Source organism: Sminthopsis crassicaudata, chromosome 4 (assembly GCF_048593235.1).
Source record: "Sminthopsis crassicaudata isolate SCR6 chromosome 4, ASM4859323v1, whole genome shotgun sequence".
Classification (NCBI taxonomy): Eukaryota; Metazoa; Chordata; class Mammalia; order Dasyuromorphia; family Dasyuridae; genus Sminthopsis; species Sminthopsis crassicaudata.
In genome coordinates this window covers 31220677-31239351 of record NC_133620.1, presented here as the reverse complement: position 1 = coordinate 31239351, position 18675 = coordinate 31220677, and the positions used below count along the sequence as shown (strand labels likewise).

Genomic DNA, 18675 nt, shown 5'->3' with positions numbered 1-18675 from the left:
GTAAAAATGTATGTAGCAGCTCTTTTTGTGGTGGCAAGGAACTAGAAACTGAATGGCTGCCCATCAGTTGGAGAATGGTACATGGATATAATAGAATATTATTGTTCTATGAGAAATGATGAGCAGGCTGATTTCAAAAAAGCCTGGAAAGACTTATATGACCTGATGCTGAGTGAAATAAGCAGAGCCAAGGGAACATTGTACATAGTAATAGCAAGATTACATGATGATTAATTCTGATATACTTAGCTCTTCTCAACAATATAGTGGTGATCCAAGACAATTCCAATAGTCTTGGGCTGGAAAATGCCATCCACATCCAGAGAGAGAAGTATCAAAACCAAACATGAATCAAAGCATAATAGTTTTACCTTTTTTGTTTGCTTTTTTCCTTGTCATTTTTTCCTTTTTGCTCTGATTTTTCTGGCACATGATAAATATGCAAATATGTTTAAAAGGACTATATATGTATAACCTATATGAGATTGTTTGTTGTCTTGGGGAGGGGAGAAGTAAGGGAGAGTGGGGGAAAAATTTGAAACTCAAAATCTTACAAAAACAAATGCTGAAAACTATCTTTATATGTATTAGGAAAAATAAGATACTACTGAGAAAAGAAAAAAAAAAGATGGCTGTTTAATCAGAAAACTGGGGATCAGTGAAAGAATTCTGAAATTTCCAAATTCAGCCCCCCCACTCCTACACTTCACTTTCTGGGCCCAGTTCACTGTTCAGATATATCATCTGTCCCAAATATAGATAGATAGACAGACAGACAGGCAGACACATACACACATACACACAACAGAGCTGGACGAGTACTAGAAAATGAACATTGTTATGGTCTTTTCTGAGAGGATGCTTTCCATTCCCTTCAACCTTCTATTCTAAATATCCTCTCCAAATCTACCTCCCTCTCCTACTGTTCTCTTTAGAATACCTTCTCTATATTGAATAAACCTTTCATTTCTCATTTCCTTCATTTTTTCTCTTACTGAGACCTAACTCCCTATTGCTGATACTGTATCCCTGGCCATCCTTTATTGTCCTGAATGTACTCATACCTAGTTACTTCCTATTATTTATGAGTTCCTATGTCAATTCCTCTTTTGAATTTGCATCTCTTTCTAACATTGCCCCTTCCAACTTTTGTTTTTCCTAGACGAGGACACTTCCCCACACCCAAGCTGGATGTTTCCTCATAGGAAATTCTTCTCTCCCAACTCTGTCCACTAGTACTGGCCAGTTTCCAAGCCGAGCCAGTTATCCCTCTTCACTTCCGTCTCTGGCTTCCCTGATTTCCTTCAAAATTTGGCTCATTTCTCAGAAGGCAAGCTATCAGCAACTCTATGAAAAAGGTTCCAAACCAGGAATACTAATAGAAATGCAAAATAAAACAACTGAGATTCCATTCTGACATTTATCAGACTGACAAAGATGACCAAAAAAAGGGAAAATTATATATGCTGCAGGGTTGTTATTAGACAAGCACATTGATGCTCTGTTGGTAGAACAATAAAGTGGTTCAATTTTTTTGAAAAGCAATTTGAAACTACAGCCCAAAAGTCTCCAGAGATATCACTACTAAGCATATACTCCAAAGATATAAAATAACTAGGGAAAGAACTAATATGAGTGAAAAATGAATAAAACATTGAAAAAGTACTTACTAGTGAAAAGCAATATGCTTTGTGTCATAACCATGTAAAGTAGTATTTTGTGCTGTAGCAAAGAACTGGCAACAAAGAAGGTTCCTCTCAACTATAGGGAACAGCTGAACAAGTTATGACTTAAGTATTCTATTGAAGTACACAATGTTGAATGAGATATCAATGAAACTTGGGAAGGCATGTATAAACCAACAGTGAACTGAATAGGATCAGAAGAACAATTTATATAATGATTCACACATTATAAAGAAAAACAATGATGAAAGACAAGAATTCTGATGGATACACAAGACTGATTATGAATTAAAAGCTTCCCTCTTATTATCAAGAGAGACAAGAAACCAGAAGTATGAACTCAGGTATACATTTTCTGATATGACCAATAGGCACATCTTTTGATCATCTACACAGTTTAAAAAATAAGCTGCACATGGGGTAACTATATGGTAAAGTAGATACAGCACCAGTCTTTGAGTCAGGAGGACAGAGTGCAAATATGATCTCAGACACTTAACAATTCCCAACTCTGTGACCCTGGGCAAGTCACTTATTCCCAACTGCCTACTCCCCGCAAAAAAAAAAAGAAAAGAAAAGGGAAAGAAAGAAACATAAGTTGCACATAATAGAAATTCACTGTTTCATAAGTAAAAAAAACAGATTTATCCCTCAATGCATTGTGAAGGAAAAGTCAGTTCTATATAGACCATTTTTAAAAGGAAACTAGTAAAAATTATAGCAATAGTAGGCAGAAAGATCTTCAGAGGAACTGAAACTGCTGACATTCAAGTGTTAGCTATGATCACTGCTTTCTATTTAAATCCTAGGAAAGCTCCACATTAAGATGTGATTTGGTTAAAACACATTAATAATGTTTATTGCAAAATGATACTGATAGAAGTTAATGTTATGCAGGGTGTAGCTTTCTTATGATTTTCCTTTTTTACAGACTATTTCATCTTGCATAATTTTTTTTTAAAAAAGGAACTTTTAGAAAATCCACAAACACACAAAACTAAAATCTTTAAAAAGTTTCGATGTGTATTTCTATGGCACAATCAGCAATTTTCTTTGTCAAATAACACAGAACCAAAGCAAATACCTTCTTATTTTTACCTCCAGAAAAATCATTATCAGGTTTCTCTTATCAAATTTCCATTAGCTAGAATTCTTGACAAATCTGTCAGGGCAAAAAAAACATTCTCTATGCTTGTCTATTGGGCTAGACCTGACGAAGACCTATTTGTTGCTCCAAAATTCCATATTTATCTAAATTTTCTAGAGTTTTATTTTTGCATATAAAGCACAGTGATGGAGGGGCAGAATGGGAAATATTGATCAGAGGACTGACTCTTTAAAAGGAACTATTTATAACACTAGGCTGACAAATCTGGGGAACTTCTTTGGAAGGCTAAGTTTAAAAAGACGTGCAGACCAATGAGGAATAGCTCCAGTCAATCCTGAATATTCCTTTACCAAAACTATTGCTCAAATATTAGGTGTCTGTTCACTTTTTAAAACCTTCATTTTTGAATGAGAAAATGCCTCCCATCCTACAAATGCATATATAGAAAAGCCACACAGAACAGGGACAGAAAACTGTTCTGTTAAGGCCTGTCTCTAATCCACGGGGTTCTGAGAAAGATCTTCAGTCTTGGGGGCCACTCTGCAGGACTGGAGGAGTTTTCTCCCTGAGAGTTCCCTACATCAGTGAAACCACAAACTCTCATGATATACCCCCCACCTCACCACCAATGATGGAATAGTTCTGCTTGGTGAAATATCCAAAGTGATCAAGAGTCCAATACTCCATCACCGAGATATTCCCAGACACACTGCCAAATGCAGAGAAATAGGAAGGACGGTGGAAATGAATGTGATTGCTTTTTGAAAACTGTGCTATATAGCCAGTCAAGTTGCATCTAAAAATGCCCTCAAATCCTGGAAGGTACTCAGCAGTCGTTACCAGAGAAGTTAATGAAGGCCACAAGAAGGAATAAATTCATCTAAAAGTCAGTCCAAGGCCACGAAGATCACATTACAATTTTAAGAGAAATATATTCATTTCTGAATTTTCAACCTGCACATGCCTTCCTAATGGAAAATAATTCAAAACCAAATTAATGAGCATTTTGTTAAACTTTATCATTATAATTTTAATATATAATGAGTATCATTATATATTAATATATAATCAGTCTTCATTAACCAACTGCACTGGGCAGAGATGGGAATGATTCCCTGTTGACAGCTAGTTAGTCAGCAGGGGGCCCCCACAGTGCTGAATGGCAGCACAAAGATGTGATTCAGAAGTCCCACTTGACTCTTGGGGTAAGTATCTGGCTTTACATATACAACAGAAAATTCTAGAGTCAAACAGACATGTAGGATTCTACTCCATTCTTGCACAAGAGAATAAAAACTTGCAAAAACTGCTTTCTCCAACCTCCAAATCTGAGCTCAAATTAAATTATGTGGGAACCTTTAACAAGTTTCCAAGAACACTGTCTAGTATCTTAAATGGGTTTATATAATTTACTAACTTAATTCAAAGGCATACACAAGAAAATACTGTATATTTTAAAGTACTAAATTCTAAAATATGATATAAAGAGGCAGCTAAGCAGAAAAGTGGATAGAGCACCAGCCCTGAAGTCAGGAGGACTTGAGTTCAATCTGACCCCAGACACTCAACACTTCCTAGCTGTGTGATCCTAGGCAATTCACTTAACCCCAATTGCCATGGCAACAACAACAACAACAACAACAACAATAATAATAATAATAATAATAATAATAATAAACAAAAATAAAAAAAAAATAAAATAAAACATGATGTAAATCATCCCAATTTCCTAGAACAAAGATTTTTCTGATTTTCCAACCCAGGCCTTTTATAAGTTTTGAGCAAACAAAAGTAGCTTTAATAACAAGAAAATTACCTATTTTTATTTTTTATACTTATTATATGGTATGTTTAAAAAAGCATTTCAGCTAATTATTGCTTCTTAGGTTTTAAAACACTGGTAATAAGCCCTTTCTGTTGAAACTCAAATGCTACAATTAAACAATGGATCTATCAGGATTTCTTGCTTTTTCAAGGATAAAAGAAAACTAAGCAATTCCACTCACCTGTTCTGTTCCTCCAGTTTAGCCAGGAGTTCTAAGTCGTCTGGACTCAGCTGGGATGGAGAGGATGGTGAAATAGCTGGTGTGGACAGCGTGGTAGAGGAGGATGTGGTATGTAAAGAAGCAGCTGGACTTGCCACCTGGCTGGCCATTTGACTGACTGTTTGCGAGACTGTGTTCTTTACCCATGTGAGAGTAGAACTCAGCTTTCCTGCAACCTTGTCTGTCGCCACCTGTTGAACAAACATACATATATGGATTTATATATAGATAATATACATAAAGAATTTGTAGACAAATTTCCATTCTACTGTATTTTTACAAGGATATGATGTTTCTAAGGTTTTTTTTCTGATACCATCAATGAAAATAGGCATTTTCTTGATAAAGATAACAAAGGTAAAATGTTTTGACAAATGCCTTTACAACATCTAGCTCTCTATTTTAAAAAAAAAATTATTTTAGGGCAGCTAGGTGGCGCAGTGGATAGAGCACCAGTCCTGAAGTCAAGAGGACCTGAGTTCTAATATGGTCTCAGACACTTAACATTTCCTAGCTGTGTGACCCTGGGCAAGTCACTTAACCCCAACTGCCTGGGAAGGGGGGAAGAAATCAAAATTTTAAAAGTTTGTTATTCCTTTTAGAGATGTGAGAATTCATTTTAAAATTAGTGCTAGTAGTATAAGTTTAATGGAGAGAGAGAGAGAGAGAGAGAAGGAAGAAAAGTACATGTTGCTAAAGGATACCAAAACTAAGAGGAATACAATTAACAAAAAAGAACAAACCAGATTATCAAGCTATGTTAGATGGTATCTGATTAAAATAGCCAGTACTGGAAAATACCAGATTTACTAGGGCTATGATGGCTAACTTCAAATATCTAAAATGATATCACAAAGATTTATTTTATAATATTGATAGCTAGCATTTAAAGAATACTCTAAGGTTTGCAAAACACTTTACAGATATTATCTTATTTTACCTTCACAGTAGCCCTAGGAGGGACGTGCTGTTGTTATTCCCATTTTACAGAGGAGGAAATTATGGTTGAGAGTCAGTAATTTGACAAGTCACACAGCTACTGAGTATCTGAGGGTAAACCTGGACTCAAGTTTTCCTGACTCTAATTTTTATAGTTATAAAGGGCAGGACTTAGACTACATAGTTAAAGGAAGATACAATTCTGTTTAATATAGGAAAGGATTTTTTAACAAGTCAAGCTGTCTGAAAGTGAGCTAGCCCATCTGCCCAGCAGTGAAAGAGGTGGACAAATGGTGGTGAAAGAGATGGAGAAAGGTGGACAATTCTTTTTCAGAGAATTTATAAAAAGGTATCCACATTAGGTAGGCTGGTGGACTAGATGACAGAGTCCCTTCCAGAATTTCAAAATTCTACGTCTAAGTCTTCGAATGCAGAACACATTCATCTTGAATAATTGAGGGGTGTGTGTGTGGTATATACACATACACAAATTCTGTGATGGAAAAACTTATATATATCAAGTAAGCATTCACAAGTTAGTGTCCATTTAGTAACTGATTAGCAAAAGATATCCTTTTGGTAGCTTTACATGTTTTACATAAACATTATATGTTTATACAAGTCTACAGGAGCTATGACTTTAATTACATATCCAATATTAAAAGGCACAGTACACATCTCATAGATACATCCACCCATCATTACCACATATCTTCCTAACTATGCACACCCATCCACATCTGTAAAACCACAGTGCCCCCCAACCCTAACACACACATTTTTCTTACAGTAAGCACAGACTGAAGTGCCTAGGCTGCTTTAGGAGATTAAAAATCCTCTGGGGAAAATCAAGGGTAATTATTGAATTACTTATCAGCTTTCTTTAGACTGGTAACACACACATAACCAGAGTATTCTGAAAAAAGCTGGTGCTCTCCCATTCATCTCTCCATCTTCAATCCTCTTTCTTAAAAAGCTAAGTAGTGAGACAATCGACAGTTATTAAATGCTTTCCCTGTGACAGAGCCTGCAAGGATTGTCCTTTTCCTTTTTTACATCCCTAACACTTAAGTACACACAGTAGGAACTTAATAAATGTTTAAGTGCAGGGCAAAGCAAAAAAAGTAGAAACCATTCCTGCTTCCAAAGAGCTGCCAGTGGGAGAAACAACTTAAGTAAATAGGTCCTAGAGGTAAATACACTGAGTGGATGGCAGGTAATCTCAGAGGGGAAGCTGCCAGAGTGAGAGGCAGTCTTTGAGCTGAGCTCTGAAAGAAGCTTTCGGCACGGAGGCTCCACATTCCCTTGGACGCAGCCCAGGTACGTCAATGTGTTCCCAAATACTCTGGGCCCTCTACTCTGCTCAAGCCCTTTGTTCCCTCCTAAACCTTACCCACCACTGACACCATGTGCAGGAAGAACTGTTGCCTAGACCCCCAAATCACATCCCTTGTCTACAAATCCTGAAGTAGATCTGGGATGAAAGCTAAAGTTTAAAAAAACCCATACCCTCTAAATTCACAAAATGAGAAAAAAAGTTAAGGCCCAGCTTAACACACACAGCCTTGAATGTGGAAAGACAGCATGAATCTGAGGCCTATGGACTATCTGAGGTCAGGGATGGACAGACAGACCGATATTTGGATAGGTGGTTAGAAAACAGCTCCTCCAAGACCTTGAGAGGAGGAAAAGAACCCAATGGACAAGACTGTAGCTGGCTCCTGTTGGGCCTTTGTTTTCAAAGACCACCAATCACAGGGGATTGTCTGGGCCAGAGCCTGAATGGACTAGGAGCAAGTAATGATTTTTAAGTAATCTTGTATCACTTATGGAGAAAAGTTCCATCAGAGAGATTTACTCATCCCAGGCCACATGATTTCAAATGTAGTCACTGAGTTGTCTCTACTCCAAATTTCTGAATTTCTCCAATTTCTACATACAAATTTCTGAATACATTTCCATTGCATCTAGTATCTGCTTTACATAAACAAACCAAAAAAATTCCAACATACTCCTTTAGTACAAGTGCCTTTTAATATATATCAAGTGACTTCCATTTAACCATGGTTTGAATACCCAGTTGCAATTCTGACTGCCTTTCAAGTTTGTGAAATGGGATTCAGCCTACATATGGAATAAATGAAGTCAAGAATAACTCATCTTTACATTATACTTTCCTAAGTGAATTTGTAACATTTGGTTGCTTTCTTCAATAAGATATCTTAACCTTTAAAATCTCAGAAGCGAAAAAGGGCTGAATTACAAATCACTTTTAGTACTCTATTGGCTGATTTCCTCCTCCAAACCCTTTCCTTATCCCTAACTTTTTTTTTTTTTTTTACATTCCTCTTTCAACTCTTACAACGATGGCATGAAAACAGTTTGTCTGCTGACATTTATCCATACCGAGCTGTCTATCATACTCAGAATGATAATGCATAAAATAAATGTTAAGCAAATTGTAAAAAAGTCATTTTAGTCACACAAAAAAAGCCAATGTAATAGCAATCATTATAATTTAAATATAAAATTAGGACTTCAAATGTGGGGCATACTTGAGTTGTTTAATCTTTTTGAGTGTGTGTATGTATGTATGTATAACAGCGCCTAAAATTTTTGCATAACAAAAATTTAAATTAAAAAAAAAAATACCTAAAACTCCCCAGAAAGACTCTGGCTGTGGTGAGTGGTTATCCCCATGAAAAGCACTGAAAATAGAGAACAAAGAGAGCAAGGAATTCTAGCACCAGTCTCTGCACTAGTCCCTCTGGGCCTTATAAGAGATTTCTACTGCTCTAGTGGAAGCCCTGAGCACTTATGGAATGATGGGCAGCACCAGCTCAACTTTTTCAATGTTCAAAGTCTACCCAGAACCGAATTCCCAGGCATCTGGACAATAACCATCGGTCTCACACACACTATGTGCCAGCTGTGAGCTAAGGACTGAGAATACAAATCCCTGCCCCAAGAGCTTACATTCTTCCTTCCTTCCTTTCTTTTTTTTTTTTTCCTTTCTTTCTGAGGCAATTGGGGTTAAGTGACTTGCCCAAGGTCACACAGATAGGAAGTGTTAAGTGTCTGAGGCCACATTTGAACTCAGGTCCTCCTGACTTCAAGGTTGGGGCATTATCCACAGCGCCACCTAGCTGCCCCAGGAGCTTACATTCTAATGGGGGAGACATCCTGCATCCCCAGGTTTTAGGACACAAAGACAAAGCGGATGGTCATGCTTCTTGAGTGTCACTTTCACCGACAAAATGTGCCAGTTTCTGACACTGAGCCACTTGATGGGGCCAAAGGCTTGGGTGACAAGAACCGTCCTGTAAGGGTCTTCAGCCCCACTGCAGGGCACTTGCCAGGCTGCATCTCCCTGAGGGAATGGCTTCGGGCAGGAAGCACTGCTCCTCCCAGGGTTCCTGGGGTGTGAGGGCAAATGCCTGAACTCTGGGGCCCAGGCGGCCTCCTGTCCCGCCCCGGGTGCCCAGCTCCTTGGGCCAGGATGGCCTGCCTGCCCCGGGGATGACAGTTGGTTGGCAGTTGGTGAGCATGGATGGCTCCTTACCCACAGGAGATGCTCCCATGGATATCTGTGAGGGTTGGGCTGGAAGCTGGATTGGTAGTCTGGGGATGCTGCCATTCCCTTCCCAGCACTCCTGTGTCTATCTGACTGTTGCTGGCAGTTAGCAGTTGTTTTTGATGGTGATGAGGAAAGCGGGCCCCTGATCTGTAATGATTTCCCCCCGAATTGTTAGCTGTAGAGGCTGGGCAGATATGTCAAACACCAAGTAAATTATAAATCGGCATGCTATTATATATCAGCTGGTACTGTGAGTTTGATTACCATGAATCACTTCCTCAGATTTTGATCCTTTCTTAGTAGACTACTGACAAAAAGAATTTCTGAGCTTACAAAGAGCTAAGGATCAGATACTAGACACTTAGGCTAACCATTACAAAGCCCTCCAACTCCCCTGTGGGAGATGGAGGGGGGGAGGGGGGAGTGAATGGAGAAGGAGAGGGAGATAGGAAGGGAAGGGAAGAGAAAGAGGGAGGGGGAGGGGCAAAAGGAGTGGGAAAGGGAGAGGGAGATAAGGAAAGGAAGAGACTACTGTATCCAGCCTTTTCAGAGTTTTAAGCCACAAGAAAGGAAAGATGTAGGATGGCAGATATCAGAGATAAATGAATGAAGTGGTTTTCTAGTACGGGGGAGACAAGGGCATGTTTTAGAGCAGTAAAGCAGCAGCCAGAAGATGGGAAGCAATAGAAGATTAATTAAAGTATAGGAATGATAAAGGGGACTATCTTCTGGAAAAGGATGGACTAGGGTCACTTTGACTTGTAAAAGTTTGCCTGTCAAGGAGAATGGCCACCTGTTTATTTGAGATAGAGTGATCTGAGAGGAAGAACAGGAGAGAAGAGGGAGCTTAGAGAGAATGGGTCCCAATTTTTAATAAGATGTAAAGCAAGGTTCTCATCTGGGTAGGGGGGAGTGCAGTGGGAATATGAGGAGGTGGGGTGAAAAGAGTGAAAAGGGAATGAAGAATTCAACAGAATGTAAGAGCAGCAAGTTCTGGCAAGGTAACCCTGTAGAGTTATAAGTAGCAGGAACAAGTAGCAAACATGAAGGAGTGGTTTCTCAGGACATCCTATGCAGGCAAGGCAATCCCACATCCTCTCAGAAGAATTAAAGGTATAAATAACCCAAACAAAAATGGAAAGACATATGGCAGGCAAAGGGAAATTGTAGCAGGTTAACAAGAATTTGTATGTCAGAATGGGCGTACAAAGTATAATTTAAAGCACTATGACCTAAAAGGGGAATCAGTCAGATAGCAAAAACTAGGGACAATCATAAAGTCCTTACTGGATAGGCAGGCTCTGACATTACCAAGAAAAGGAAACCAGCAGGAGGCACCTAGATCTCTGGAGGACTTATGATGGCAGGTGAAATTGCCATCTCCACCACTAGAGGGAGTAGCCCTACAGGTGAAGGCCCAAAGGCCCAAAGGTGGCACCAGGCTAACAGGAATAGGCTTTAATCAGGGAATCAGCACACAATCCACTCCTGCAGACATTTGCCGTCTAGGGGCAGGGAAAACTGCATCTTAGTCAAACCTCTTTCCCAGACCATCATCCAGCAAATTTAATAAAATACAAGTTTTGTGCAAAATCCTGACCAAAGATAAATTTCTTGGGACTCTACAGAGGATTTGAAATAGTTATTTGTTTTGTTTATGTTTAAAGCAAAGAACCCATTTAGGTCTATCTGGTGAGAATTCTTTTCTACTGGAGATCTTGAGAAATTAAAAATATGATTCATTTATTCACCTACGGCCAATAAATATTATAACTGTGCTATACAATAGCAAGAGAATTCAAGTTCCCTGAATGAGAAAAATTTTAATGAGCACACATTACTTAATAGTATGAACTTGTAAAAAATTGCCCCACCCCCCAAAAAAGTGTTTAATAAGGTTAGAAACACAACAGACATGGGAAGGTGCACAATATGTCAAGAAAAACCCCTGATGTCTTGAAGAACTTACTTTAAAATGAAAGATTTTTAATTTCACTGTTGTGGCTAATGCATTTCCCTGTTTAAGACTAATTTGGTTAATAAAATTATTTAATCTTTCAAAAAAACCTTATTAACATGTACATGGGAAACACTTATCAGAAGTCTTTAAAGCAACTTTTTATTCTACAAAATCAAATCGCTTTTGAAAGTGAATAAGTAGTGAACTCCCTTCTCTCTGTTAACTTTCAATCAGCCCCATAATGTAAAGCTTTTTGTGTTCCAAAGTAAAAAGTTGTCTGAATTTAGACATCTACTAAAAGTTGTCATTCCAACCCTATAGTCTAACTACAGACTGGACTACTCAGTACCTCTAAAATATGCTTTGAACTCTGTCACGTTCCTGACTTTGCTTATTCTGAGTCCTAAGCTGACATTTTTCTCTTAGTCTACAGAATTCCTATCCACTCTTTATAATCCAACTCATAGAGGAAGCATCCCTGAATCCCTTTCTAACACAATAGACACTGGCAGTAACTATGGCACACAAGAGATCTCAGAGGATTTCCTTTTGCAATTCTCCATATGTTTATATTATGTGCACACTCTTGCATACATGACTACTGTTAGCCTTGTTCTCCCATTAAAGTGTAAGACTCATGAGGACAGTGGTCTAGATAAATTTTATATATCCCTTAGAGAATGGCAGAGTGCTCTGAATACAGGAGGCAATTCATAGAGTTTTACAGATTGATGACACAAATTCTGAAGACCGACAGTAAAATTATTTCACATTTTAACTTACTTAATCTATTCCTGGACCAAATTTTTAGGAAATATTTGATTCATTTTGAACTTTTATAAAGACAAAAATAGGAATATTTCCATGTCCACAGCACAATATAAAAAGAAGATTCATTATAATCAGGAATTTACCTGTTACACTGTTTACTTTTCTTAAATATAAATATATATAAACACACACACACACACACACACACACATTAAGTACTACTCATCACTTTCAAAACTAATCTACTTTCTATGCTTCTTTCCCATTTTCTTTTATTCTCTGCTGTTCCTGAGACCAGATTAAAAAAACAAAACTTTAGGAGAAAATAGAATTGAATATATATTGTTTTTTGATGTAGTCATCAAATAGCACACCTTCAAAGAAGCATAGCTTCTTACCAATCAGGGATCTGAACAGGTCACAAAATCCCTGTAGATAAGTTTTGTGTAAGGGTAGGTATAGATAGATAGACATATACATGTTCCTATACAAACATTCATTCAAGTAAAAAAGGTTTCTAAATAAATGAATCACAAATTCAATACCCTCTTCAGCAATCCCATCTTCCCCTAAATTCTTTCAAATATTCATATATAGGAAGATAATAAAAAGGAAGAGGGGAGAGATAACAAAGGAAATATTTAATATTTGTAATAAGTGAAAGATATTTATTGACAATTGTCCTGAGTTGCTATAGTTGTACACAATGGAAGAAACAAAAGAAATAAATTATTTGTAAAAAAGGATCTTATTTTTATATTGTTTTTAAATATTACAAAATATATTTTTGTCCTCCAAGGGCCTACTACAAACAATGTAAGTGTAGAGATAGAACATAGATTTATGAAAAGACTGAAGAATAGTTTTCTATGTCAAATTAATCTTTGCCCAGTAAAAACGTTGTTCAGGAATAAGAAATAAGAGGCAAATACTTATAACAATTGAGAAGTCTCAGCCCTTCATAGCAAGACTACTTTGTAAACAGCATTAGAAGATTCTGAAATTAAGTATGGAATAATATCACAATAAAATGAAATGCCTATTTTAACAGAAATGAATAGCTATTTGCAGATGTGGGGTCCCTTCCCAATTAATCTTGTTCCTCCAATTAATTTTGTTCTTTTAACAAAATTATTTCATAATTCAAAGTCTAACAACTTGAGCAGTTGAAGGAACCTAAAAATGAAATTATCATTAAAGACAAACAACTAAATTCTAACTTCAGTTCTACTTCTTAAGGCCAAACACCAAACTTCCCTTTTGTGGCTAAAATTCCTTGAGAATTGGGTCTTCATTAGATTCCTCTTCCTCACCTTTTTTTTTTTTTTTTTTTAATCTCTCTACAATCTAGCTTCAGATCTCATTATTCAACTGAAATTGCTCTTTCCACAGTTACTGATGATCCTTAATTACCCAATCTAATGACCTTTTCTCAATTCTCATCCTTCTTGACCTCTAAAGAGTCTGCCATTGTCAATCACCATCTTCTTCCTGATCCTAATGTTTTTCTCTCTGTTTTTTAAGGCAAAACTCTCATGCTTCACCTCCTAGATCATGTCATCCAAATGGGGGTCTACCAGTGCTCTTTTCTAAACTTTCTCTCCTCCTATATTATTTTTCTTGGTGATCTTATCAGTTCCCCCGGATTTGAGTATCATCTCTATGGCAAACGACTCTCCTGTCTATTTATCCAGTTCTACCCTCTCTTACCAATGTCTTATTTCCTACTGTCATTTCAAGGGTGGTTATCAGGGGAAAGGAAGGGAGGAAAGAACTGAAAGAAGAGAAAAAAGGAGGAAGGGAGGAAGGGAGGGAAGAAAGAAAAAAGAGTGAGAAAGCCAGGGTTATTCAGGTTTACTATACACCAAGCACTGTGTACAAATGTGGAAGGTACTCCCAGAAGCAATGAAAGTGTTAGGTTTAGGTATATCATGGTTTGGAAGCTGGGGGGGGAGAAGGGGAGGGAAAAGACAAGGCACCTGGCTGTGGGTGAAGAGACTCGTGGGTAGGGAATTACAGTGGCTAGTAAGTACATGGCCTACCGGTCTGAGGTATCTGAGGCAAATACAACCAATCACAACCAAAAAAAAAGGTAGTCACAACAAGAAGAAATGACTTGATGCTTCAATGTGAAACAACACGGCAGAATGTGTACAGAGACATCCTGGGAGTCAGGAGGACCTGAATACCCATACAAGTTGTGGTAGAGGGGGAATGCCTGATACTCCCCACCCCCCATGAAGGAAATCAAGGAACAGTCCAATAGAACCAGCCTGCTTGAATAAATGAAGCAGAAAAACACACAAAAAACCCATAAGGGCTGAGACAAAACAGGACACAGATATAATATACAGAGAAAAGGAGAAAACAGCCAGTTATAGCAATACATTGTTAAAAACTAAACAATAGGATTCTCTGGGCCTTCTGGTTTCCCAATTCCAGGATTGTTGTGGGGTGACATTTTGGGAGGTGGAACCAAGATGGAGGAGAGTAGACAGGACTTTGCCTGAGCTCTTCCTAGCTTTCCTCGGAATCAACACTCGATCAAGACTCGGAATGGATTTTTGAGTGACAGAACCCACAAATATTTGGTGTGTAACAAATTTCTAGCAGAGGACATCTTGGAAGGATTTATGGAAAGCTCTATCTCAACTGGGCAAGATGGATCACAGCCCAGAGCAGACTCAGTGCAGGGAGGCCCAGGGTGGAGAGGTCTGGAGTAGGGGATCTAATGGAAGGCTCTTGGCCAAATACAGCAGCATTGGCTAGTCTGTCCTGGTCCAGAAGGCCAGTGCATCAGCCTACCAACTATGAGACCTCCAGTTCAACTACAGAAGGCAAACAGTGAACCTGTGAACCCCAGCATAACAAGCGGGACTTAACCAGACCCATCTAGCACCACCATACCAGCCCAACATGAAGAACCAATCACCCTATAAAGGAAGGGCAGGGCAATCTCCCCTGTGCCCTAGGAGCAGACCGCACTCTTTAAAAATGAACATAAAAACAAAAAGAGCTCTGATCACAGAGAACTACTATGGAGATAGGAAATAAACATAACACAAACCCAGAAGAGGACACTAAAGGCAAAACCCCTCCAGATAAAGTCTCAAAGGGTGAAATGAACTGGTCTCCAACTCAAAAGACTCTTTTGGAAGAGTTCCAAAAGGATCTTAAAATAGAGTGAAAAGAAAAATTTTGGAGTGATAGAACCCACAAATATTTGGTGTGTAACACAAATTTATAGTTAAAAGAAAAATGGGGAAAAGAAATTAGAGCTTGGCAGAAAAGTTTGGGAAAAGAAATATAGAAATTGATTGAAGAAAACAATTCCTTAAAAAAAAAAAAAAAGACAACACATTTTGTGAAACAAAACTTAAAAACTAGATTTGAAAAAAACAAAAAGCAAAACAAAACAAAAAAAACCCTAGATTTGGCAAAATGGAAAAAAAAAAAACTCAATGAACAAAACAACTCTTTTAAAAGTACAATTGGCCAAAGCTAACTGAAGGTAATCATTCACTAAAAATTATAATTGGACAAATGTAAGTGACTGACTCAATGAGATATCAAGAATCAAACAAAACCTTCCAAACTGGAAAAAAAAAAATGGAGAAAATGTAAAATATTTCATTGGAAAAATAACTAACTGGAGACAATCTAAGAAATATTGAACTACCTGAAAACCATGATGAAAAAAAGAACCTAGACAATCTCTTTCAAGAAATCATCAAGGAAAAAATGCACTGACATCCTAGAACCAGAGGGTATAATAGCCACTGAAAAAATTCACTGATCACTTCCTGAAAGAGATCCCAAAATGAAAATTCCAAAGAATATTGTAGCTAAATTCCAAAATTATTAGATCAAGGGAAAAATACTGCAAACACACATAAAGAAACAATTCAATTTTTGAAAAGTCACAATCAGGTTTACCCAGGATCCAGCAGGTTCTACTTTAAAGGATCAAAAGGCCTGGAATAAGATATTCTGGAAGGCAAAGGAGTTTGGACTGTTTAGCCAAGAACCAACTACCTAGTAAAAATAATTATTTTTCAGGGGAAAAGGACATTCAGTGAAATAGGGGATTTTCAACCATTTTTGAGGAAAAGACCAAAGCTAAACAGAAAATTTGATCTTGAAATACAAGACTCAAGAGAAGCATAAGAAAGTAAAAAGAGAAGGGGAAAAAATGGTTTTTAAAATGTAGGGGCAGCAAGTGGCACAGTGAAAAAAGCATCAGCCCTGAAGTCAGGAGGACCTAAATTAAAAATCTGGCTTCACTTAACACGTCCTAGCTGTGTGATCTTGGGCAAGTCACTTAACCCCAATTGCCTGAGAGAGAGAGAGAGAGAGAGAAAGAAGAGAGAGAGAAGAGAGAGAGAGAGAGAGAGAGAGAGAGAGAGAGAGAGAGAGAGAAGGAAAAGTATATCTTGCTAAAGGATAATGAAGAGATAATGAAGTACTATCAATACTAAACATATATGTACGAAGTGGTATACCACCCAAATTCCTAGAGAAGAATCTAAGAGAACTGTGAGTTGCAAAGAGAAATAAAAAGCAAAACTATACTAATAGGGGATCTCAACCTCCCTCTATCAGGACTAGATAAATCTAACCACAAAATAAACAAGAAAGCAGTTAAAGAGATGAATAGAATTTTAGAAAAGGTAGATATGAAAGGCCTTTAGAAAAAACTGACTAAAGATAGAAAGAAAAATGCTTTTTTCCCCCCCAGTGGTATGTAGCACCTACACAAAAAGTGACGGTATATTGAGAGCATAAAAACCTTACAATCAAATGCAGCCAAAGCAGTTCTTAAAGGAAATTTTATATCTAGATGCTTACATAAATAAAATAAAGAAAGATAAAATCAATTAATTGGGCATCCAACTTAAAAAGCTAGGGGGGGAGGGGGAACAAATATTCCCAATTAAATACTAGATTTGAAATTCTGGGAGGAAAAAAAGCAAAAATAAGTGTTTAAATAATTGTTTTAGCATATAACTGAAAAACATATTGAAAAAGTTTCACATAAGAAAATTTAAAGAAAAAACAATAAATTAATTAAAGCTGATGCTATGAAATTATGACTAACTTTGGCCCCAAATAAGAACTATGAGCAGAGGTGAGGAACTATGGGTATGGAATATCATAGGCAAGGTTAATTCTTAGATGTTTGGTTACTTTTGTTAAAACTTGTTTTATCTGTCTTACATGGGATGCACTCCGAAATAAAAGTCAATTATACCTATAAAAAATGTTTTTAAGAAGAAAAAAACACCTCAATATTCTACAGATATGTAACTGAGACATGGTCAAGAAAAAACATTCTTTGTGTTCAAGAGATCTTTCCAATCGCAGGGGAAATGTTTTCTTGATAGCTTTCATTCCATGTAATTGGAATAAACAATACTTAGATACTAGTTATAAATTTAAAAAGCAAAACACTAAGCAGCTCACCTGTCAAGTCAAGTCAACTGGTATTTATTACACATCTACTCATGTGCTAGCCACTGGAGTAAGGGCTGGGGATCCACAGCCAAAAAGCAAACAGCCTCTGCTCTCAAGGATCTCACTACCTAATATGCAGTTTTAGTTCATTAGTTATAATGAACTAATAGAACTAAGCATTAGTTTATCTAATGGGTGAGGGAAGGGAACATGCAAACAACTGCGTATGATCAAGACAGGATTCGGCTGGGGTAGTTGCCAAAAAAAGACACTGAAATTAAAAACGACCAGGAAAGGCTTCTTAGAAAAATTAAGACATAGCTGAATCCAGAAGGAAGCCAGGGAAGACAGTAGGAGCCTTCTAGGGGTGAGGGACTTGGGTGAAAAGGCTCAGCCAAGAGCAGGCCAATCCCACTGTTTCAAAGAGTATGGAGAAGGCAGGAAAGGCTGAGGCAGGAAGCCAGGCCTTTCAAGCTTCCTATGTGGCCCCTCTCTTTCATTTCCCCCTACACTGTACTCCTCTGGGCTGGAACAAATCAGTTGATGCAAAAATGCTTGGTTCCACCTTTTCTGCCTCTTGGAAGATCCCTTCCTGACTGGAACTCACAAACTCACACCTCGGGAGCATCCTTTTCCCCAGGGCCCATCAGAAGCTGGCAGGTACCCAGATGTCACAGCTAGATGGGATCAGAGTCAGATAGGACAAACTACAAAGACTCTCCCCAGAGAACCCCGCTTCTCCATCATGCCCAAAGCTTCATGAATACTTGTGGACTCACAGGAAGCCATGGAGGTTACAAAATAGGAAGGGAGAGGGTCACATCTCCCCTCTAGCAAGGCTGAATGGGAATGTTGTCTGAACTATCAGGTGGTCACTGTATTGTTATTATCATCAATAAAAAAAAAATTGGCTAACATTTATAGAACACTTACTGCAGCACTTGACAATTATTTTCTCATATGATTCCCCAAACAATTCTGGCAGGTAAGTGCTGTTATTATCATTTTACAGGTAAGGAACCTTGAGGTAAATAGGGTCACACAGCTACAAAGCATGTGAGAACCAATATGAACTCTGGTCTTGACTCTAGACCTGGTGCTTTATCTACTGAGCCATGCTACAACAGACATTTCAC

The 18675-nt window shown here is 37.8% G+C and overlaps 1 protein-coding gene across 10 annotated transcripts in view; it reads right to left on the bottom strand.

Moving 5' to 3' along the window:
• EVI5 (ecotropic viral integration site 5) overlaps positions 1-18675 on the bottom strand; it is a 214584-nt gene that overhangs the window by 131944 nt on the left and 63965 nt on the right. For 8 of the 10 annotated variants that reach the window (XR_012481898.1, XM_074266231.1, XM_074266227.1 and 5 more), the window contains one exon: positions 4800-5029. Coding sequence is in view for 9 of the 10 variants with exons in the window: in XM_074266227.1 (XP_074122328.1) it covers positions 4800-5029 (230 nt within the window). In the remaining variant the exon portion in view is untranslated. Of the gene's footprint in view, positions 1-4799; positions 5030-9339; positions 9517-9618; positions 9766-18675 lie in introns of those variants that run through there. The other 2 variants (XM_074266228.1, XM_074266226.1) reach the window with 2 other exon arrangements.